Below are 25,154 nucleotides of genomic sequence, written 5' to 3' on the forward strand. Positions count from 1 at the left end.
AATCGTCACAAATTTGAATGAAGGTTACAATTACATTTTATTTTTTCCTGCAATATATGGCAGGATTTCAGACGCTTTTAAAGTTGCGTTTTTTAAACCTTTTTTTTTGTTTTTCAGTAAGAATCAAGTTTATCTCTTTGTGTGACTCAAGTAAAATTTCAAAAAGGAACAAATTGATTTTTGTTAAGCTTAAATACATATTTTTTATCTTTCTTTAATTAATTAAGACTGTGTTATAGCTAATATGAAAAAGCAAATAAAAAAACAACATTTATTTTCGTTTTATTTGATCCAAGTTAATACAATGGCTTTTGCAGAAGGCTTAAAGACACTTACAAACCTCTCTAAGAAAGATAAAAAAGAGCATGAACCACGATGCTGTTTGTTTTGATTTTCGCACTGTTTTGTTCCTCTTTTCATAACGTTCAATTTGAGCACTACAAAACACAGCTCACACTCTTCACATGACTCGCTTGTGGCTCTTGTGGTCCCCATCATCCAACGCTCATTACAATTTCTTCAGCTTGTGCGGAGTTTCAATTTCATCACAATTTAATTGTTGGCACACTACTGACACACTACTGACTGACTGACTGACAACAGACCTACTGACAGACAGTCGGGCGGACGAACCTTCGAAGTCGTGTGAATTTTCGGCGGCCTTTTCAATGTTGATATGTGGCTGGCTTTTGCTGAACACATTTGCCATTAGTAGGTACCCGAGATGGTGGAGAGAAAAAGGTTTTTGCATTGCAGCACCGCACTACTACTGTTTCGGGGGGCGTTGTCGTAATAGTTCTCATTTGTTTAGACAAATTAATGCAATCGCCGGTGAGGTGAGGTATTGTTCGTTCTGCAAAAGATAACAACAACTGCGGCAAGAAACGGGTCAATTACGCGCGACCGGCTAACAAAGTGTGTCTGAATCTGCTACCTTGGAGATGGCGTGCGAGAGGTGTTTGTTAATCAAGCAAATAAGCATACAAACCAGCTGGGCCATTTGTCACGTTTGATACGACCGTCCGGCGTGGTGAAGCCTTGGAGTTTTGCACGAAATGTGTGTTTGTGTTTTGTTCTTTTCTGAGCAATTCAAGGTATTTCAGAATGACACACCTTTTTGCAAAAAATACACAATTTTGTTGACATCATTTTTTCATTCTTTTAATTTTTAAATGATTTGCTCATTTTTGAATGAATATCTTAGCTACTCCTCAAATTGGTTGAACTTTCAAATACAGAACCTCCAAATTCAACTCAACTACAAACAACCGAACCGGCAAACACTTTCAAAAAGGCCCCCCGAAATTTAGTTCACCTGGACAAGGTCATTCATCTCGACTGTAGAGCTAAGAAACTGCAGCTCGTCGTCGCCGACGTGTGTTCGACTTCGATTTCGCCGGTTCAAAATTTGGCCCAAAACCAGCTCCGTCGACGAGCGCGCGCACGTGTGCCCGTTCAAAACTCATTAAGGGAGAGGGAATATTTGAACCGGGGCCAAAGATCGTTCACTAAATCTGTTCTACGAAACGCGCGAGGGTGGAATTTGCGCACGTTTGTGTAGCAGCACAAACGCGTTTTGAAAGTTGGTAAATTTCCTGGCTAAAGTTCACGACTTCAATTTTCGAAGACGCCATTTGAAAATTCTTCTTGGGCTATCGAGTTGGCGAAATATCGATTTCAGGTTGATGGTGGCACGACGAAACCAGAAAGTTAGAAATTAGCATTTCAGTTTATGGTAAGATCAACGGGTTATGTCATGGTTTGGTTTTTTTTTGAGTATTTTGTGTGTGGGGTTCAGTGAACCAGACTGCGAATAAAATATGTCATTATGAGTGGGTTGATAAGATGGTTTTTTGTTTCAGATCTAGATTTAGGAAAATGGCAAATATTAAGGTTGAAGTCATTTGAGATATCAAGTCAAGGGCTTTCAGTTCAACAAATAAAAATTTTTTGATACTTATTAATGTATTCAAAATAGGTAAAACAATTAAGTTGGTCATTCTCCGCCAACTCACACAGCAGTTGCCCCTCTTCGATTTGTCCTAAGGGGTAACTTTTGTCCCTGATCACGAGTCCGAGGTTTGCTTTTTCAACAATTTGCAGCCTGAAATTGCGATGCGATGGAAATGTTGTGTCCAAGTGATTTATATGTAAACGCCTGATTTGATAAAGTACTCATATTTCCTAAGAAAACGTATTTTTCATCGAAAAAAACACTTAATTTTTTTCAAACATTTTGCCATGTTCCGTTGCTCAACTGTAAAAAAAATTGAACATGTCATTTTAAAGAAATTTAATTTACTATTCGAATGTAAATTAACCCAGATCAGTCATTTCTTCATTAAAAATTATTTTTTTTAGTTTTAAAATGTCGTGTTTGTTTCTAATTTGGCAGGGTTATTTTTTTAGTATAATAATGTTCTACAAAAATGTAAAGCAGATAATTACAAAAATTTGATGTATAACCATAAGGGGTTTGCTTGTAATCATCTCGAGTTATCGCGATTCTTCGATTTTTTCTGGATTTCATAATTTATTATTTTTTCAAATTTCTATTTAGTATCCTTACAGATATGTGCAGATTGGCCACATCGGGAATAACAGGAAAAATATTGGAATTTGATTCAACCATAGAAATTCGGAAAAAACTTGAAAATTTCTTGTCAAGTTCAAATTTGACTAACTTCTCTTAATTCAATGTTTTTTTTTTCTTTAAAAAAAATTGAAATCTAACTTTTCAAATGCATGATTCTGGAAAACTATGTTTGATTTTGATAGACAATAGACCAGGCCTGCCCAACGTCCGGCCCGCGGGCCGGATCCGGCCCGTGAAGCCATTTCATCCTGCCCGGGACGGCTTTTTAAAATATTTCTTTGACCGTCCCTTAAGGCTGTTAATGAAATGTTTAATAAATAATAGGATTGTCTGAATTAAAAAAATAATCTTGAGATCAAATTTTAACATATTTAAACAACATTCTTCATGTTTGAATTTAATTCTTATAATTTCTATAGTGATATTTCTAAACTGAAAAATGGTGAAAGAAAACAAAATTATCCATTTGGTAAAATTGTGCAATTAATGAAAAAACTTGAGTTGTTGTTTTAAAAATGTACAAAAAGTTTAAATTTAAACTTCTCTCAGTTTTGACCGTGTTAACTTCAAATTGAAGTTTTTTTTTCTATTTTTTGAAATAAACTAATGTAAATTTCCAGAACAACTTTTCGCTTATAAATATTTTTTGAAATAAAGCTTAAAATGGCAAATTATTCATATTTAATAATAGATCGCTGCAAATATTTTATAAATATTTCAAAAATGTCTCAAAATGAGTCAAGAAATCAGGGAGCAAAAATATTTTTTTCATACACTTTGAATTTTGAAGAATAACAAATAGAAAATGATTTAATATATTTTTTACACTTTTTAAATTTAGTGTGTGTTTAAACTAGGTTTAAAATCATTTAAAAATATTTTTCAAAATATTTGAATAAAGGTTCACAGCAACGCATTTTTTTTCTCCACAAGTTCCTCTGTAATTACTTTTAGTTTTAAATAAAATGTAATGACAAAAGCCGTCTCGGTCCTAACCAGGTTCCAGTACCGAAAAGGACCTAAACAAATAATTTTATGAAGAAAAAAAACGCAAATTTTTATTTATTTATTTGTAAAGGATATTCAAATCCAAATTTCGTTTGAACAATTATTTTGTCTATTTTAAACAAACAAAAATTAAAATAAGTTAAATAAACACATTTTTTAACGTTTTCTAAGTTATTCATTCTTAAAATCAAGATTTATGAATCTTATGTGCAATACTAGTTCTTTTATTTATTTACTTTAAAAGAACCCAGTCATAAAAAAATAAAAAATGTGTTTACTTTTGAACTTTTATTAAATATTTTTTTTTTTTTGAATTAAATATACTTTATTGAATCTTTCTTATAATAATTACATTTGGTTTACATAATAAGTGGTCAGCTGTGGCTCTTCAGCTTTAGTTTGCTTTTCGTGATTTAAACACTGTTCATTTTCTTAACTTTAAAAGTATATGATTTATCATTTTTGTAACACTAGGTACAATGAGGAAAAAAAAAAAAATTAAAAAAAAAACATAACCTAACCTAAAACTAACTTTATCTTACCATAAACTAAACCAATCCTTGAATCAAGGGGTATTCAGATATAGCACATTTTTCCCTGAATTTCAAACATTTTTCTTGAATCTACTGATCCAACATTTTTACTTCTGCTAATTCATGAACCTCACTTGATCTTGTCCAGCCAGGAACATTCAAAACCATTTTGAGTACCTTGTTTTGGACACGCTGGAGCTTCAATTTATGAGTTCTAGCGCAACACTCCCAAACAGGTACTGCATACTCAATAACGGGGTAAATTATTTGTTTGTAAACTGCTAGCTTATTTTTCAAAGATAGCTTTGATTTTCTGTTAATTAAAGGATACAAACACCTGATGAGAATGCTGCACTTGTTCAATATTTTATCTACATGCTGCCGAAACAATAGTTTCGAGTCAAGTATGAGACCTAAATAGACAACTTCCTTTGACCAGGGTATCGAAACATCATTCATTTTTATCAAAACATCATCCTTTGGGGCAAATCTGGCCGATTTGGAAAGTGGAAAAATGATGGTTTGAGTTTTGGCTGCATTTATGCGAATTTTCCAGTCGCCAAAGTATTCGGAAAGAACGTCAAGACCCTTCTGAAGGCGGCCAACTAAATATCTGGTTATTTTACCCTTATAAATAACGGCAGTGTCATCAGCAAAAAGTGACAACACACCATTACCAGGAAGAGTAGGCAAATCAGATGTAAAAATATTGTACAGAAGTGGGCCAAGAATACTTCCTTGGGGAACCCCAGCATCAATGTTGAATAATCCAGAAGCAATCCCATTCAGAAAAACCCTGAACGATCTCTCCGAAAGATAGTGCTGGATAATTTTGATAAGATACATTGGAAAACCGTATAAATACAGTTTATGTATCAAACCATCATGCCAAACATTGTCAAAAGCCTTCTCAACATCCAACAAAGCCATAGCAGTTGATTTAGACTCAAGCTTGTTCTGCTTGATGATTTTAGTTACTCTCGTAAGCTGATGAGCAGTATTATGTCCCTTTCGGAAGCCAAACTGCTCGTTCAAAATTATATTATTATCATTGGTAAAATCCAAAAGCCTTGAATAGATGACCTTCTCAAAGAGTTTGGACAGACTACTCAAAAGACTAATGGGACGATAACTTGTTGGCGATGTTGGATCTTTTTGAGGCTTCAAAATTGGTATGACTTTGCCCAGTTTCCAATTGGTGGGGAAGTAACCAAGTTGCAAACATTTATTGAAAATATTGGCTAGATGTTGAAAGAACTGATCACTCTGCTTTTTCAACACCAGATTAAAAATGTTATCAAAGCCTGGAGCTTTCATATTTTTCATTTGTTTAACTGCAACTTTGACTTCCTCACCAGAAACATGGGAATCTGCAGGAAATTCAAAGGTAGAGTCATTGATTGTTGAAATACTATTGGCAACTGATGTTTCTTTACGGCTGGTCATGGAAGCGCCAAGATTATGTGAACTAACAAAATGAAGCCCAAGTGCATTTGCCTTTTCCTCGGATGTAATCAAACGAGAATCCTCAACAATAAGAGGAGGAATAGGCTTTGGTTTGTTTTTAAGAACTTTTGAAAGTTTCCAAAATGGTTTTGAATAATTTCCAAGCTGGCTTACATGTTTTGAAAATTCTTGATTTCTGATATTGTCAAGTCGGTCTTGTATGATTTTGTTCAAATTGTTAACTGAAATCTTTTTGTCATAGTCCCCAGTCCGTTGATATTGTCTCCTATAAACATTCCTAAGTCTAATCAAGTGTTTAGTATCTACGTCAATATCAGTTACCTTAAAATTAACAGGAACCTCCCGAACGTTGGCAGCCTCTGCTTGGTTGATAGCTTGCTGGATCACCTCCAGCGAACGATCAATATCAGCAGAAGTTTCAGGGTGTTGATCATAGTCGATGTTGCTGTCGACCACTTGCTGAAACTGCTGCCAGTCAACGTTGTGGTAATCTTTCCGGGTTGGTTGCCTCTGCGGAGTAACGGAAGCTCCAACCTCCACAACCACCGGGTAGTGATCAGAACTCAACTCTTCAAACACCTCAGGATGAGCCACGTTCTCAGCCATATTGGTAATGAAGAAGTCGATGATTGAGTGATTCCCAGACCGAGCCACCCTCGTTGGACGATCTGGACTCACAACGTTGTAGTATCCGTTTTGCAGATCGTTGTGCAGAATCACTCCGTTCCGATTCCTCCTGCTGTTGCCCCAAACTTCATGCTTCGCGTTGAGGTCACCAGCGATGATGTACTTTACGCTCCGCCGTGTCAGCTTCTGGATATCGCTCTTCAGTTTTGCTGCTGAACCATCTCTGGAATTCACCTGACGTGGGCAGTATGCAGCAATGAAGAGTACTGGGCCAACTGAAGTGGGAATTTCCACCCCAACGGCCTCGATGATGTCCAGCTTGAAGTGTGGCAGCCGGCGTGGCTTGAGATCACGATGAACAGCGACAAGCACACCTCCTCCTCCAGAGGCGGTCCTATCGAGCTGCGTCGCGATCTTGTAGTTTTGCAGATAAACTTTTTCACCGGGCTTCAGATGAGTTTCCGTGATGGCAGCTACGTCGATCTCCTTCTCGCGAAGAAAATCCACCAGCTCTAAATTCTTTCTCCTAATGGAGCAAGCGTTCCAATTCAGCAGCTTGAGGGACCTACGATCCATACTGGATGACGAACGAGGTCAGCACTTCAATCTGCTGGGTCTTGGTTTTGCATCCACGCAGTGCAGCGGACATCTGTTTGAAAATATTGAGGAGTTCGGTTGAGGTGTAAAGATCATTACCATTTTCCTCAACTGCTGGTTCTTGGGTTGGTCTTGGCTCCTGGCTGAAGCCCGGTGGTGGCGGTCTCGGCTCCTGGCTAGAACCCGGCCGTGGATGATTCATCTCAGCTCTCTTCCTGGGATCCAACGGCAACGGTGCCAAGTTCGGGACCTGGCGTCGCGGTTGAAGAGGTGGAAAATGTTGCTCCACCAGGGCTGGAGGAGTTCTACGACGCTGAGGCTGATTCTTCGTCGATGCTTGCTGCCGAATTTTCACGAATTCAGCTCTCTTGGGGCATTTTCGGTCGGTTGACGAGTGCTCACCGTTGCAGTTGAGGCACTTCACCAGCGAATCTTGGATGCACTGGGATGTGATGTGCGCATCGGTACCACATTTGGCGCAACGACGCTTCAGGTGGCAGTTCTTACCTCCGTGCCCGAAGCCCAGGCAGTTGAAGCATTGTGTGACGTCACGATGCACTGGTCGGTATCGCTCCCACGACACGATAATGTTGAAAACCGCTCGAATTGCCTTCAGCTCAGGAAGCGTCGTCGATCCCTTAGCCAAATGCAGCAGGTAGAGCTGGTCACGGTACTTGATGTCTTTGTTGCGTCGGCTCATTTTGTGCACGGCCAACACATCCAGTTTCAAAACTTTTAGCTCGGCAGCTAATTCCTCCACTGGCATGTCGTACAGACCTCTGACGACGATTTTGTACGGCTTATCCATGACGACATCATGGGTAAAGTACTCCGCCTCGTTTTCGGTCAAGTAATCCTTGACCAGTTGATAGTGCTGCCTGGATTGCACCAGCACCTTAAATCCGTCCTGACACAGACGAATGTTGCCCTGGACTTTCCCAGACTTGATGAGTTCAACCAGCCCCGCACGAAAGTCGATCGTTGCTGCTGATTGCCTCACATAAAAAGGAGGCAGTTTCTCCTTTCGTTGTTTCACTTCATTCTCCTTTGCTTCCGCTACCTGGTCCTCGTCCGGCAGTCCAGCAAACTTGTTGTTCTTCAATAGCTGCTCCTCGTGCGACGAAGAGTTCTCCTCCTCCTCATCCATCGGTACAGTACCGTCGCTCTTTTTCGTCTTTTTGCTGTTCGATGTCACTTCCAAAAGCACCTTCCTTTTGGAAATTCCCGGTTTTTGGCCATCAGTTGAGGCCTCAACCCTCCTTTTGGAAATTCCCACTTTTTTGCCTGCTTGAGCCGCAGGTAGGGCAATATTGCCGGCGTTTTGCGCCGGGACGCGACGAGTCATGTTGATTCAGACAACCTTCACCAACGAATGCTCGGATAACAATGATTTATTAAATATTAGTTCCGGCCCACCACTGCTTCAGAAAAATCAGATCTGGCCCGCAGGGCCAAAAGGTTGGACACCCCAGCAATAGACTCAAGCTACTTGACATAGGTTATTTTCTGTTGTGTCTCTAATAATACTGTGCAATAACTGAACTCAAATATAAAAAAACCCAAATCCATATTATGTTCAGAGTCTTTTGTTAATTCAATAAACATAATATACAAACGAAAGAATTAAAGAAATATATTTTAAAATGTATTTCAACATTAAAATATCTGTCAAAACATGTAGAGCATTTTGATTTCAAAATCTTAAAAATCGTTAGTAGTTATAACATTAGTTTTGTTCCATCTCGAATATGTTTTTTTCCAAAGGGACCATCCACAAACCACGTGGACACTTTTTTTGGAAATCTCAACCCCCCCCCCCCCCCTCCCGCTCGTGGACAATTGTCCATACAAATAAAAAACTTTTTTGTATGGAGCGTGGCCAATCGCCATACCCCCCCGCACCCCCCTAAAGTGTCCACGTGGTTTAAGGATGGTCCCAAAATTAATTTTTAATTTTTTTGGAAATTTTCTTATATCCTCAAAAAATATATTGTCTGGGTTGGTTTTTCGACTGTTAAACATCTTTTGCACTTATAATTACTTTTAAACGAACACAAAAATATGGATCTTTTTGAATTTAGTTAAGAAAAAAAAACTTTATTTTAGACGGAAAATTACGATTTTATTTTTGTTTTCCAATCGCAGAAAAGGTAAATATTTTTTTGCTTTTGTGTATTATATCTGAAAGATGATTTTTTCAGAAATTAAATGTTTTACAAATTATTATTTTGTGCAATTGAGTTTTCATATACAAACTTTGAAAAGTTTTTTTTTCAAACTGTATCATTCCAACTGTAGCACGGTTTTTTCTGCTTAAAAAAAATCAAATATTTTGTTAATTCTTGAAAAAATCGCTGTAATTGAATTTAAACGATTTTTTTTCAATTTTGAAGGCAACAAGTTGTATCGACCTAAAGTGTTCAAAACGACACTTAATGTACTTAACTGCTGTCTAACAACAACAATCGCTCTGCGTAAGATATCTTACTACCACTTAGCTGCTGTTAGAAGTAAGTTATCACATTTAAAATTGCTCTTGGCTAGAACATCATGCCCAAACTATTCCGCCTCAAAGTGAAGCAAAAGAATCCACTTGAGCTCAAAAGTCACACTGCTTTCGCCATCATTCGCCTTCTTCATCCGGCTCATATCGCTGGCTTGATACACAATGCCAGCCAGAACGAGACCCGAATGGTGTTGTATTTCAACTCATAAGTGGCTCTTTTGCGAGATAACGCCACTCTGGCCCCTTGGGGCCAGTGGGAACCGTGCTCCAAATTCCATTTTCGATGGTCAAATCTATTAGGACAGGTTGCATGTCCGAATGTCACGGTCAGTGACCAGCGCTGAACTGTTCCGTTTGCAGCCAACTCACGCCACAGTCATCAAACTTGGAGCAAACTCCTTTGAAGTTTCGATTTATGGTCGTTGATTGTGAACCTCACTTCGGTGACATCATTACTGGACGACCCTGCGGAACTGCTTGTGACTTGACTCAGAGCTGAAGATTACTGTGCTCAACTTCAGTCAGTGTTGATGACCGCACCACTTGGACGGTCATAGTTTATAAAAAGAAGAATGCTTCACATTTAATTGAAATGCTCTCTCTAGCTGCAAGCTGAGAAAGTCAACCGACGTACAGTTAGTCTCCCAGTCCCAGTGTCTGCACGGAGACTTCCAGAGGTACGTGATTTTCGCTCATTTTCTCCTTCTACGTACCCCATAATACGGCTGAAGAGCTTAGGCCGCCGGGTGTTGATCTTCTGCCACGGTCACCACCACACAGCTGTTTCTGGGCGTCAGCCCAGGCTGAGTTCATGAGCAAAACCGATTGCCTCAGCAGGTTTTACAGGGTGCACTCCAACAGGGAGAAAGGGATTACCAACCGAACCCTTGCTAGTGACTCAATCCTGCCGTGAATAGAGTTAGTTCTACAGTTTCAATAGAACATCAGAGCTTTCATGTCAGCGGTCAACCATATTATTCAACCTCAACTGGCGCATGATGGATAGTAGTTGGGTAACGTGATTTATTTCGAAATCACTCTTCTACCTTGGTGTTGTTCACTTGCCGTTTATTTTTGTTCTTCAAAAAGACAACAATAGGCGAAAAAACTGCAATTTTTTGCACCTCAACAACTCTATTCTAGCCACGTGGGGATGCGACCAGACTGAATAGTGCATAGGAAATTGCATTATTTGTGAAGTTCACCGCTGAACTCGTTGGCGGTTGGTCACGACAATGCAGGAAGTGGAGTCTCCTCTATTTTTTTGTTTGGTTCTATTTTGGATCGAGGATGGCAGACGATGATGCCTTCTCGGCTTGTTGCGCATCAGCTAGACAGACCGGCATGGCATGTCGGATGGCCTCTTAGTAATTGAGGAATTTCGCTTCTTTGTGTATGGAAAAGAAATATATCACGTTTATTGCTGAACTCAAGTGGATTGCTCTTGTGTATGGCAATACAAATGCTTTGGAATAACTGCGTTGTTTTTTTTATCAGAGTAGCAAAACACTTCTATAAACTGCTACCGTTATCGTCTAGAAATGATGAATGAGATTGTTTATACTCAAATCCTCTACATTTTTTATTTTATTCAACTCGGATCTTCGACTTTGTTGGGAATTAGATTTCGTATAAGAATCTCACACTTGGTTAATTTTTGTGATTTTTCCCATACAAACTTTAAAGCTCCGCAACGACCCCTAAACATTTACATATTTGATTCAAAAATAGCACAAATACTTTTTTTGCCTAATAAATCTGACCTCTAAGGGGTCACCCATGCATTTACAAAAAAAACCCTGATGGTGGTCATACATGAAACTTTACTAAAGAAAAAGTGATTTGGTGCATACTTCTGAATGGCGTAAAAGATGCGAGGTTTTATCCACTAAAACATATAAAATAAATCAAAAAAAAAATAATAAGGATTTTTATAAATTAAATTTTTGTTAAAAAAAATCAATTAAAAAATCACCAATTATTTTCCGTGTATCTATTTTGCCTTCCTCACTGAGGTAAGGCTATAATCCTGCTCTAAAAATGAACTTCGTATAAAAACATCGTAGACCTACCTTCATGTATACATATCGACTCAGAATCGAAAACTGAACAAATGTCTGTGTGTATGTGTGTGTGTATGTGTGTGTGTATGTATGTATGTGACCAACAAACAAGCTCATGTTTTCACATATATTTGGATCTCACTTAAATGTATGTAAACAATGTCCGGATCCACCATCCGACCCATTGTTGGTTAGGTTATCAAAATACCTTTCCAACGAGTCTAAAACATTGAAGATCTGGCAACCCTGTCTCAAGTTATGACCACTTAAGTGATATGTATGTACTTTTTTGAAGCCGGATCTCACTTAAATGTATGTAAACTATGTCCGGATCCACCATCTGACCCATCGTTGGTTGAGTTATCAAAAGACCTTTCCAATGAGTCCAAAACATTGAAGATCTGGCAACCCAGTCTCGAGTTATGACCACTTAAATGATATTCATGTACTTTTTTGAAGCCGGATCTCACTTAAATGTATGTAAACTATGTCCGGATCCAACATCCGACCAATCGTAGGTTAGGTAATTGCAAGACCTTTGCAATGAGTCCAAAACATTGAAAAACTGACAACCCTGTATCAGATTATCACCACATTGTGTTCTTTTTTTTCTGGATCTCAAAAAAAGCTGAAACCACTCATATTACCCATTTTTGGTAAAAAGTGAGGAAGGCATCAACGACATAGGTGGATTAAGTTTGTTTTTGTATGAACAGCTGCGTATTTTTAATTGTATGGAGACTTTTATGGGTGAACCAGTGACACAAAATTACTTCTTTGGTCACAGGGAAGGCCCCCACAAAGTTTGAGCCAAATAAAAAAATATAAGTAAAATCGAAAACTCTGGAGAACTTTATTTCTTTTGTTTCATCGTTTGGGGTAACAAAGTTGTTCAGTTGATTTTTCTAAACCATTTGGCGATATCACGGCCCACTTAATAATGGTTTTGAAGTCTATTTAATAAGTATCAACTGATATCAATGTTTAGTTGACCTTTGGTTGACCTTGAAACATTTTTCAATCTTTTAATTTTATAATATTTCAGAAACCATCGCCTTTAGTTAATTTTGTTTTGCTAGAATTTATAAATGATTACTTTTAAATAACTCTTAAAGAACTCTCTCTCTATTTCGAATAAAAAAGTAAGAAATTAAAAAAAATCAATCTCGTCATTTAAAAGAAGAATATATTTTCAAAGCTACTTCTTCAAACTTTACCACTTAATAATCATATCATCGTGCTTAACCATTGATTATAATCCAGTCTCGGGGCATGTAACTGTGCTGCTATGAGACACGTTTGCAAATGTCGCTGCCACCGTCCAAGATCTTCCAAGTCTGTGTCGTAATAGCAGCAGCTCTGCGCCAAGATCGCTCCCAGAGTGCCCACTTGATCCACACGGGGCAGCCTGTCGTCGTTGGCACAAACCGTGGGTACCGGTTCGCAGTCTAGTTCAATCGTCCAATGCTACTGCACTTACTGTGACCATCGCTGAACATCTGTGCTGTGTGCACAGAGAGCAGAATTACGGAGATTCAAGATCCGCAGCTATGCAAATCATACCCCTGCGAGACTTCAGTTCAGTCAGTCAGATGATGATGTACCCTGAGAGAGAGTGGGAAATTGCGAGTGATTGAATAATCTGCCAAAGCCTCAATTTGACCGAGTTGGGATCGCGAGTTTAAAAAACTGCCGCTACAATGTTATGAACTCGTGATACGCGTTATCATCGTCCAGGAACCACGCCCTGGTGGGCTAGATGTCCTGAGGGATCTTGGCGTGACTCAGTAGAACCGCCAATCAGCCCGGAACCAATTGTCCGAGTCGACGGACTCGAGGTATCGAGTACTGTTATCTTATCTGGTTTCTCCAACTTTGTGTCCGAGCTCCGAGTTCTCCCCGCTATCTCTCTCGGTCTCAAAGTTTGGAATTTGCGCAACCGTGGTGTACCGTACCTCCACTGTGTATAGGTCAACGCAACGCGCCTCAATGAACACTATTGTCCCGCTATATCTGGTCGTTTTCGTAGATTTTATCGACTCTCGACAAGACTCGAGAAGTTCAGGGGCTAGTTCACCTTGAAAAAAAAAGCGCCCAATCGACTTCGGACAACAATAACGTTTACGACACCCGACTCGATCACTTTGTTGAGAAGTGATAAACGGTCAATCGCCACCGCATAGCTGAGAGTTCACCCCCGGAGGACCGGTTTTGCGGTGCTGCTGCGGTTGAAGATGGCGCATCGATCGATGGAACGAATTAACATATTGCAAATGCTACCCCCCTCGCGGTTGTCCTGCCTCTGGAGTGGCTTAATAGATGCCTGAGTGTTGAGTTATGTCTCTCCCCCCTCGGGCAAGGTAGTCGAACCAGCTTTTGCGAATTCAAATACAGAGGGGGGAGGGGGGTGATGTCGTTCGTGGCTACCGCATTGTTTGTCCCACTTTGTCACGGGGTCACCGGGTTAGGCTCGGGACGGGTTTTTGGGCAGAACGGTTTTTGGAGGGGTGCATAATTGAATAGATATGGTGACAGCGCTTGATTTTGGTTATTTTGGACATGTTTTTTGTAATACGAAAAAACTTCACCTTTTTCGTTGTGTGATACAAGATTTTTTAATGTTTATTAATAAATGAGTAATTCTGTAGAATTTTGCAATTTTTTCGACATTTTCAACTTTTGTGTTATGTCTAAAGAAAAGTGCAGTCTATGGATCGAACTACATTCTGGGCAACTTTGTTCTTTAACCTGAAACCTTAAAGCTAATATTGTAGATTAGATCCCAACCTGAGCCAACAATCCCTACTCTGCTCTCAATTTGATTTCCAACCATTCCCCCCAAAACAAAGCTTCACAAATTGTTCCGATAAACATCTTCTTCGTCACGTCTCGTTTCGTTTCGTTTTCCAGATTGGTTTGCGCCCATCAGCCTTGATGGTCAAGTCAGTCGCTCGGGCATTACGAAAGTCTTAGATCTCAACGAGCGAAAGATTGCTCTTCCTCCTCGCTCTCACTCTCCCTTACAGCCAACAAGCTGTTTGGCTGTTTAGCGCAATTACGCCGATTTCTAAAGAGCTCCGTACTCGACTCGACTCAACTCAACTATACCGACTAATGTTGGTTGAGTTGAAGGTCTTTCGCTCTCGCTCTCGGAGCGGAGTTTACTGCCGGCAAAACGAGCCAACGCTAAATTTGGACAAAAAATTGAATTAATTTCGCGCCATTTCGGTAGTCGTTTCCTCCTTCCGGTCCTTCTTTTCGGGTATTTTTATGTTTTTTTTCTTCGTGGAAAGTATGAGCAAACCGAGCAAATAAGTCAAACTTGCATGCCTGTGTTTGTAAATATTGGACCGAGTGGCATATATGTCGACTCGAAATTGGTGCATTGTGCCAAGAAACGATTATTTTTTGGCCATTTGCCCGACTGCTCGATATCGGTTTCGAACAGCAGGCGTGGTGCCATCATAATAATTCGATTACCCAACACATATAATCAGAGATGCATCAGCTCTGAACTCCGAGAGACAGCTTGAGTTGTTCAATCACTTTCATTATCAATATTTTTTAGTTTTCATCCAAGAAGATAAGTGTGGCACGTTACCGAATAAATGTTGGCGCCGGGGCTCGGTAATTAGCATCATGGCGGCTTGGCTTGGACTTTAGTTAGCCTAGTGATTATCTTTGGTTGGTCGGCTTTCCGAGAGAAGACAATGGGAAGTTGATGAGCATCATGATTGTAGTCATCTTCTGAGTGGCATAATTTGGACATTCATTTGAGCAGCCAATCAGTAGTACCAGTGGTGAATGTAAAAACTGAGTCAGAGCAGAGGTTGGACTCGTCAGTGAGCGGACTTCGACCTGGTTTTACAAGATTTGCGTAAGAATGTAACCAATTGATTGGATTTGTGATTTGATTACACAGAAAAAAATAATGTAAATTTGGAAGCTGTAATTTTGGAAGGTTGAATATTACCTCTTTTATGATGTAATTTTACCTCAATTTAGACTGAAAAAGTGACATTACACCAGAAAAGTGGTAAAATTACACATTTCCAGAGGTAAAATTACACCTTTTTTCTGACATAAAAGATGTAGGGGAGTGTGGGGTAATTTGGACACCCTAAGGAAATTGCTCTGTTACGGGCTGTATGAATATTTTAAAGGAATGTGGATGACACCAGAGGATGATAGAGACCATATTTGATGGAAAAATGTCATTCATTTCGATAAATTTTGATGAAAAACCCATTTTTATCGCAAAAGTTAAAAGGTGTCAAAATTACCCCCACATTTTTGTGTGGGGGTAATATGAACACCCCTATGGGGTAATTTGGACATGCCTTGTGGGGTAATATGGACATACCTTGTGGGGTAATATGAACACCTTTTGTGGGGTAATTTGGACACATGTTGAAGAATAAGTTTAACATTTGATTTTTTGAGCATGTTTTTTATCCTTCAACCTGGTTTTGTAATTGCTTTATATTTTGAAGTGTTGCTCACAATATTTCATCAAAGGTTTAAATAATGATTTTGTGATAGAACTATAATTCAATAGGAAGATAACAAATAGTTCAGTGTAGTATACATAATTTAATCATTAATACTGAAATGATTTAAACATTGATTCTGGATCAGGCACACTATACTTGTTTTTAGTGATTAAGGTATCGTTTATGTTTATATAAATCAATCTTTATATAGAATTTATTAGCCTGAAAATATCATTTTTTTTTTATTTTACATTCTGTAGCCCTTCAAATTTAAATATTATTGTAAACCAGCATAGAAATTAGAAATGTCAAAGAAATTAAATAAAAGCAATCAACATTAGAGTCTTGTTGAACGCCAAATGTACAGTAATCAGATTTTCATTAATTCGAATATTGGAATAAATTTATCAAAATTAAAAAATAGGGGTTTTGTGAAAGTTCTCATTGCTCACATTCATTTTTGATTGTTTGACATATTAAATCCCTCTAAATTTACCTAAATCCCTTTAAAAACTCATCCAACCATGAAAGTTACTTTTTTTGTTGCCTGAAAGGTAGACTTTCAGGTATGTCCAAATTACCCCACAAGCCATGTCCAAATTACCCCCATAGCATATTCTATCATAAATTGCGATTTTTGATGATAAAAATGGATAAAATGCACAATTTTTATATGTACATATCTAAGGCATCGTCCAAGCAACCCCCTTAAACAAAAATTGACTTCTTTTTTGCCATATAACCCCTGCAAAAGCTTATTTCCCAACCCTCAAATATTAGAACTTAAGGCGGAGCCAACCGGCCTTTGGAATCTTTTACATACTATACCAAAACTACTTAACCTATTCCAACTTTTTTGGTTTATTCATACTCCTAGGCCATTACTAGTACTAGCCTTATCACTTAAATTGCCGTTTTCACTTTATATCCGAAGAAAACGTGATTTTTAAAGGGGTGTCCAAATTACCCCCACTGTCCATATTACCCCAAACTCCCCTACCCCTTCCCAGATGTAATATTACCATGACATTTTTTCTGTGTAACACATAGGATGGTGATATTTTCGTGATCGTGCAATCATGACGCATATTGACAATGCGACCTCCACAACTTCCAAAAACCCTAAGAAATTCAACAAAAACCTTAAAACATCTTTGCAATGTTATGTCTCTTCATGAGAAAGAAGTTGCGACCTGATCGTGCTATCTTGTCACACACTGGAAGTGCGACAACTGGCCAAGAGAATTTATTCAGATGACGTTTTGTCACGTTTTGTGGTGTAAATTTTTGCTGATTTTAGCGTGACGTACTTTATGGATCAATTTGGTAAATTTGGTAAATTCAGTCAATTTGGAAAATGTAATAATTTTGATAAATTTGGTAAATTCAGTCAATTTCATTTTGGTCATTTTGGTCATTTTGGTCATTTTGGTCATTATGGTCATTTTGGTCATTTTGGTCATTTTGGTCATTTTGGTCATTTTGGTCATTTTGGTCATTTTGGTCATTTTAGTAATTTTGGTCGTTTTGGTCGTTTTGGTCATTTCGATCATTTTGTTCATTTTGGTCATTTTGGTCATTTGGGTCATTTTGGTCATTTTGGTCATTTGCCAATTTGCACAATTTTGGTCTTTTGCTCAATTTGGCCAATTTGGTCAATTTGGTCAGTTTGATCAATTTGGTGAATTTGGTCGTTTTTGTCATTTTGGTCATTTTGGTCATTTTGACGATTTTGGTCATTTGGGTCATTTTGGTAAATTTGTTAAATTTGGTAAATTTGGTGAATTAAGTCAATTTGGTAAATATAATAAATTTGATAAATTTGGTAAACTAATTCAATTTGGTATATGTTGCAAATTTGATAAATTTAGTAAATTTGGTAAATTAGGTAAATTTGTTAATTTGAGTAAATTTGGTAAATTTGGTAACTTTGGTAACTTTGATTAATTTGGTTTATTTGGCCAATTTGGTCAAATTGGTCAATTTGGTCAATTTGGTCAATTTGTTCTATTTGGTCAATTTGATAAATCATGTCAATTTGGTCATTTTGTTCATTTTGATCATTTTGATCATTGTGTTCATTTTGTTCATTTTGGTCATTTTGGTCATTTTGGTCATTTTGATCATTTTGATCATTTTGATCATTTTGATCATGGTGGTCATTTTGTTCATTTTGGTCATTTTGGTCATTTTGATCAATTCAGTCAATTCGGTCGATTTTGGTCAATTTGGTCAATTTGGTCATTTTGGTCAATTTGGTAATTTTGTTCATTTTGTTCATTTTGGTCTTTTTGGTAAATTTTGTCAATTTGGTCAATTCGATCAATTCGGTCAATTCGGTCGATTTTGGTCAATTTGGTCTTTTTGGTCATTTTGGTCGTTTTGGTAAATTTGTTAAATTTGGTAAATTAGGTAAATTAGGTGAATGTTGTATATTTGGTAAATTTGGTAAATTTGGTAATTTGAAATAATTTGGTAATTATGGTAAATTTGATAAATTTGGTAAATTTGATAAATTAAGTCAATTTGGTTAATATGTTAAATTTGATAAATATAGTAAATTTGATAAATAAGGTTAATTTGGTTATTTGAGTAAATTTGATGAATATGGTAACTTTGTTAAATTTGTTAAAATGGTTAATTTTTTTAATTTGTTTAATTTGTTAAATTTGTTAAATTTGTTAAATTTGTTAATTTTGTTAAATGCGTAAAATTTCTAAAATTCCGTAAATTTAGTAAATTTGTTAAATTTGGTAAGTTTGGTGAATTTTACAATTTTGACAATTTTGACAATTTTGACAATTTTGACAATTTCGACAATTTTGACAATTTTGACAATTTTGACAATTTTGACAATTTTGACAATTTTGACAATTTTGACAATTTTGACAATTTTGACAATTTTGACAATTTTGACAATTTTGACAATTTTGACAATTTTGACAATTTTGACAATTTTGTCAATTTGGACAATTTTGACAATTTTGACAATTTTGACAATTTTGACAATTTTGACAATTTTGACAATTTTGACAATTTTGACAATTTTGACAATTTTGACAATTTTGACAATTTTGACAATTTTGACAATTTTGACAATTTTGACAATTTTGGCAATTTTGACAATTTTGACAATTTTGACAATTTTGACAATTTTGACAATTTTGACAATTTTGACAATTTCGACAATTTTGACAATTTTGACAATTTTGACAATTTTGACAATTTTGACAATTTTGACAATTTTGACAATTTTGACAATTTTGACAATTTTGACAATTTTGACAATTTTGACAATTTTGACAATTTTGACAATTTTGACAATTTTGACAATTTTGACAATTTTGACAATTTTGACAATTTTGACAATTTTGACAATTTTGACAATTTTGACAATTTTGACAATTTTGACAATTTTGACAATTTTGACAATTTTGACAATTTTGACAATTTTGACAATTTTGACAATTTTGACAATTTTGGCAATTTTGACAATTTTGACAATTTTGACAATTTTGACAATTTTGACAATTTTGACAATTTTGACAATTTCGACAATTTTGACAATTTTGACAATTTTGACAATTTTGACAATTTTGACAATTTTGACAATTTTGACAATTTTGACAATTTTGACAATTTTGACAATTTTGACAATTTTGACAATTTTGACAATTTTGACAATTTTGACAATTTTGACAATTTTGGCAATTTTGACAATTTTGACAATTTTGACAATTTTGACAATTTTGACAATTTTGACAATTTTGACAATTTTGACAATTTTGACAATTTTGACAATTTCGACAATTTTGACAATTTTGACAATTTTGACAATTTTGACAATTTTGACAATTTCGACAATTTTGACAATTTTGACAATTTTGACAATTTTGACAATTTTGACAATTTTGACAATTTTGACAATTTTGACAATTTTGACAATTTTGACAATTTTGACAATTTTGACAATTTTGACAATTTTGACAATTTTGACAATTTTGACAATTTTGACAATTTTGACAATTTTGACAATTTTGACAATTTTGACAATTTTGACAATTTTGACAATTTTGACAATTTTGACAATTTTGATAGTTTGATAGTTTGTTTTTTTTTTATTTCGATAAATTCAATAGCCCTTAAAAAGGGCGAGTTTGTCCTATGCAACTAAAAAATAGATTTCAAAGAAATATTCAACAAGAGTTAACCAGAATCTCAAAACAAAGAATTTCAAACGTCTCAAAGTGCAACCGCAACGCATAATCTGCATTCTGAACTTGACTTTGCTTCGTTCGTTCGTTGCGCCAACCTCAATCCATACCACGGTGTGGCCTAAGCTGACTCATCATCAACGCCCCAGTCCCGGAGTGCGCATCCGGCTCCGACTTGGTTTTTCAACTCACCTTCGTTTTATTTCCACACACACTCACTCCCTCTGGCTTAACTCAGCTCAGCTTCTCCATGGTCTATGACTTCAACAAGCCAGTCTGGCAGCCAGCAAGTCACCCAATTTTACAGCCTCTCATCATTCTCATTACCTTGGCGTCCAAGTCGTCGTCGTCGTCGGATGCTGATTATACCAACGCACGTGTGTGCATGTTTGAGTTTGTTTTGTTTCTATTCTGCATGCATGATTATTTTTAACGGTAGCTGGAATGGGGCGTTTGTAATGTGGGCATGTACATGACTCGTTCGTATGCCCCGCAAGTAATAGATCATGCAATAGCTACCGTTCGGAATCCGGCGCGTCAGCTGGAAAAAATAACTTGATGTTCATTCTGGGATGATTTTGGCTTCTTGGAAAATGCATATTATTATTGATGTCTTTCTTCTGTTAATAACCAACAATTTCTTCTCTCCCTTTGTTACAGATCCAGTAAATCAGAGAAGAATGCCGACGGTTTGCAAGAGGTGGAACGCGAGGTCGATCGCTACAAGGACATCCTTCAGAACCTCAACAAACGGATAGCGACCACTGTGTCCGCCGGCCAGCCCCAGGATGCACCGGCCAAAGAGAAGCGCATCCGTAAGGTGCCAGAATTCGTCCTGGGCCAGCTGATGGAGGACTCCGTCAAAGATCTACCCCCAGGCCTGTTGCGGGACGTACTGGACAAGTGCGGTAAGGAATTCAACGACCTTAACCAGAAAAAAGTGATCCTCACATCTGACCCCCCCTCTTTTAGCCCGCCTGGAAAAGACAGTCGCGTCGGAGATCATCACGAACGAGCTGAGCGTGGAGAACTCGGTGAGCAAAAATCTGAACGACATCATCGAGCGGCACCTGGCCACCATCCAGAAGCAGAAGCGAACCGTCGGCAAGTGCGCCCAGGAGTACGAGGCGACCCGGCAAAAGTATGATGTAAGTTGTGATCATTTTTGGGTTATCTTCAATGCAGACTCAGTCATTGGGTTGAGTCAGTCGCGAAACCATGAATCTGTTGTCATTATGGAAATGATCGAGTGTGATTCATCATCACCTCGAGTTGGGTTTAATGCAAAAGCTGTAAAATGTGTGTCAGTAGCTGGCAGGCGTCGTTTTGTTTACAGCTGGTGAGGCGATCGTGTGTTTTTGTTTACAATTTTTGCCAGATTTATGGCCGTTTTTTCTGACGAATGTTTACTTGGCGAAATGTGAGCTTATCAAAATCCATTTGGTCAGATGGGGAGGATTATACGAGCAATTCGTTTGTTGTTTGATGTGCTCATCAGCGTTTTATAGAATTGATGGAAAATCTTTTTTTAACAAGATGCTTTTAAAGATTTGCCAAGCACGCCACCAAAATATTCGATAACTCTTATTCCTTGCTAGTTTTACTGTGGTTTTTGCCATACAATTAAATGTTTCTAAGTTGTATGAATTCTTATTCATTACCAACAAAAATGCTTAAATACAAAAAATAAATAAAACAAAACACGAACGATCTTCAGTTTATACGAATTACACAGCTAAAAAAATATGCTAAAAACTAATCGTTTTAAAAGAATTACTCTGAAAAATTAGATTCAATGGCATTAATACTCTTGTCAAAAACTTGTTTTTTTTAATTGCTTCTTATCTAATCTAAATTTTTATGTCATGTTAAAGTCAAAAATGCTTTGCAAAATAAAACAAAAAAATAAAATTGTAATGCGATATTTATATAATCGTCAATTCAGCCAGAAAAGGTAAAATGACCGAAAAAATGAGACCTAAAAATTAAAAGAAATTAAATAAAGGCTATATTTGATTATTGTAATTTAAAACCATATAACTGTACTTTGTTGACTTTTTCTAGTATTTCTTTTGATTAAACTTTTTGTCCTTAGTTTTCCAGTTCAAAGAATATTGATCAACTACAAAGTTATAAAAGTTGACAACGGCTTTTGCACAGCAAACATTTTAAAAATAATACAATGAGTTGAAAATTCCATGGTGTAACTTTCTTTTCCTTTGATGTAATTTTACCTGATTTAATGTAAAATATAAAAAGATTAATACCTTACCAATATCTGATGCAAAATTACAAATTTTTCTGCACCATGGTTTTCAGATGGTTTTCGTGTCAGATAAAAACATCAGAAACTGATTAAAATTGCACCAGTAATGTGAAGTCATTAGTCATTAGCTAAGCATTTTTTTTTCACAGATTGAATAAGGTAAAATAACAAAAAAAGATATTTATTCCAAAATTCGCTGATTGTTTTTCTCATGCTTAAAGTCAAGATTTATCTTTAAAGAAAAATTTGGCACAGAAAAAAATTATGTTAATTTGGAAGGTGTAATTTTGGAAGGTTGAATATTACATCTTTTATGATGTAATTTTACCTTAATTAAGACTTAAAAAGCGACATTACACCAAAACAGTGGTGAAATTACACATTGACAGAGGTAAAATAACACATTATTTCTGGCAAAAATATGTACCCCTTCCCTGATGTAATATTATCATGATTTTTAGTCTGTGCATTAAAACAATTCTTAAGATTTATATGTATATCCCTCTAACGCCCACGATTGTTTCAACCTGTTTCAAATGAAATAATCCAATGAAAATTTTTCAAGTTGTTTCTTTCATTAGCTTAACCTTTGTTGATTGAAAATCGTAATATTTGTAAGTCTTAAAAAAATTACTTTTAAAAGCATTTTTAAGAAGACTGTTTATTAGGGTGGGTACGTTTTTCAAAAAGTTCTCGGATCAAGTTCTGGTGTGGTTCCCCTTGTAGGGCATACCCAAAGAGACTCTCACACCAAATTTCAGCTCATTTGGTTGAAAACTGGCTTGTCTCAAGCGGGTTCAATTTTACATGGAAATTACTATGGGAAATTTTGAATTTTCGTTCATTCGCTCCTACAGGCCTGGGGAAAACATGAAGAAACTTCTAGGATGGCCAGAAATGAGCGGAATCGTCTGGAGAACAACTTTCCCTAAGAGACCAGGTCGATTCGTTCAACCCCCATCGAGCTCAACGGCAATACATCCGGGGTTTTCGGAACCAACGGTTTTCCCCAGAAAAGCAACAAATTTTCCTTAGCATGCTATGAATGCTTGATGAAAACCGCGACGCCACATGTCAAACAGCTACCACGTGATTGTAAAATTTGCACCATAACATTTTTTTTCTTAGTTGAAGGTTTAGAATACAGTTAAATAGTATCAGGATCACCATAAATTTTAATTCTACGGTTCAAAAAGTAATAAAAAGTATTTTTTTATAGGCGATGCTAGTCCACGTGGTAATTGTTTGACATGTGGCGTCGCGGTGTTCATCAAGCATTCATAGCATGCTAAGGAAAATTTGTTGCTTTTCTGGGGAAAACCGTTGGTTCCGAAAACCCCGGATGTATTGCCGTTGAGCTCGATGGGGGTTGAACGAATCGACCTGGTCTCTTAGGGAAAGTTGTTCTCCAGACGATTCCGCTCATTTCTGGCCATCCTAGAAGTTTCTACATGTTTTCCCCAGGCCTGTAGGAGCGAATGAACGAAAATTCAAAATTTCCCATAGTAATTTCCATGTAAAATTGAACCCGCTTGAGACAAGCCAGTTTTCAACCAAATGAGCTGAAATTTGGTGTGAGAGTCTCTTTGGGTATGCCCTACAAGGGGAACCACACCAGAACTTGATCTGAGAACTTTTCAAAATCCGTACCCACCCTACTGTTTATTCAATGTTTATTTAAGCCTATGTTAATTATATTTCATTTATTTGCCTCCCGACTCATTTTAAAATCTCTCTCTAAAAAGAAGAACAGGAGGCAAAATTAAATATTTCCCAATAAATTTCATTGAAAATACTTGTACAATCGAATGTAACCTGTTAAGAAAACTTTGACAATGATTTATGACTATTTTCTTATGTCAAAAGAAGCCATTAATGATGAAAATTAGTACTTCCATGCAAGGCTCCAAAATATGGATATTAAGAAGAAATTTCGTAATCGAATTGGTATCTTGGGGAAAGTTGTAGGTTATGCTAAGGATTTTTTAGAAAACGAATTCACAGTAAAAATTGTGTAAATTTGTAAGTTGTAAAGTTGATAAAGTTTCATTTGTTGAGGACTTTTGAGCATTTTAAATGGGCGTAATATTCAATATTTGGCCCTTTTTAAATGTTAGTCTTGATTTAAAAATTTTCAAAATATTTTTTTCGAAAAGATCGGAATTTCACGAATGTTTCATATATTAACATTGAAAATCGTACCATTAATTGCTGAGATATCGTCATTAGAAAAAGGTGGGTTGTTTTGGTGAGATTTAGAAAACTTCAATTTTCATGTTTCTTTTTCTTAAAGCGGCTCTACCTCAGCAACCCGAGGTCCAATCTTCAATGTCTCGTAGACAATTTGATAGCAAATTTTCTGAACTTTTCAAAAAAAATATTTTTAGAAATGGTCACTCATGGTCACTATTTTTAAAATTCGAAAAACTGCAAATATTTCGCTAAAATCAAACTTTCGGTGGCTATATCTTGAAAACGGAGCCCTTCATCAAAAAAATTGTAGAGTACTTTTCGTTTGCAAATTCAATTTTGCATTAAAAAGTAATGTCAAACTTGTTTTTGCATAAAACTTCGATTTTTTCCAAAAATCACTATTTTTTCAAAAATTCATAACTCGGCGGCAGATTTTTTGACCATGTTTCTCTATGGCTCAAAAGTTGCGGATTTTTGTCCCCTAAAACATATCAAAAAATCTCGAAAATCAAAAAATACGTATTTTGGGAAATTGAGTTTTAGTAAAAAAAAAGTTGATAAAAAAATCTCCAAATTTTTTTTTTTCGTGTA

At 36.6% G+C, this 25,154-nt stretch overlaps 1 protein-coding gene across 3 annotated transcripts in view; it reads left to right on the plus strand.

Annotated features, from left to right (window-relative positions):
- LOC120424983 (uncharacterized) overlaps positions 1-25,154 on the plus strand; it is a 60,922-nt gene that overhangs the window by 20,111 nt on the left and 15,657 nt on the right. For all 3 annotated transcript variants that reach the window (XM_052707393.1, XM_039589351.2, XM_039589352.2), the window contains exons 3-4: positions 20,765-21,012; positions 21,077-21,252. In XM_052707393.1, the coding sequence (XP_052563353.1) occupies positions 20,765-21,012; positions 21,077-21,252 (424 nt within the window). The remainder of the gene's footprint in view (positions 1-20,764; positions 21,013-21,076; positions 21,253-25,154) is intronic.

This window comes from Culex pipiens, chromosome 2 (assembly GCF_016801865.2).
Source record: "Culex pipiens pallens isolate TS chromosome 2, TS_CPP_V2, whole genome shotgun sequence".
Lineage (NCBI taxonomy): Eukaryota > Metazoa > Arthropoda > Insecta > Diptera > Culicidae > Culex > Culex pipiens.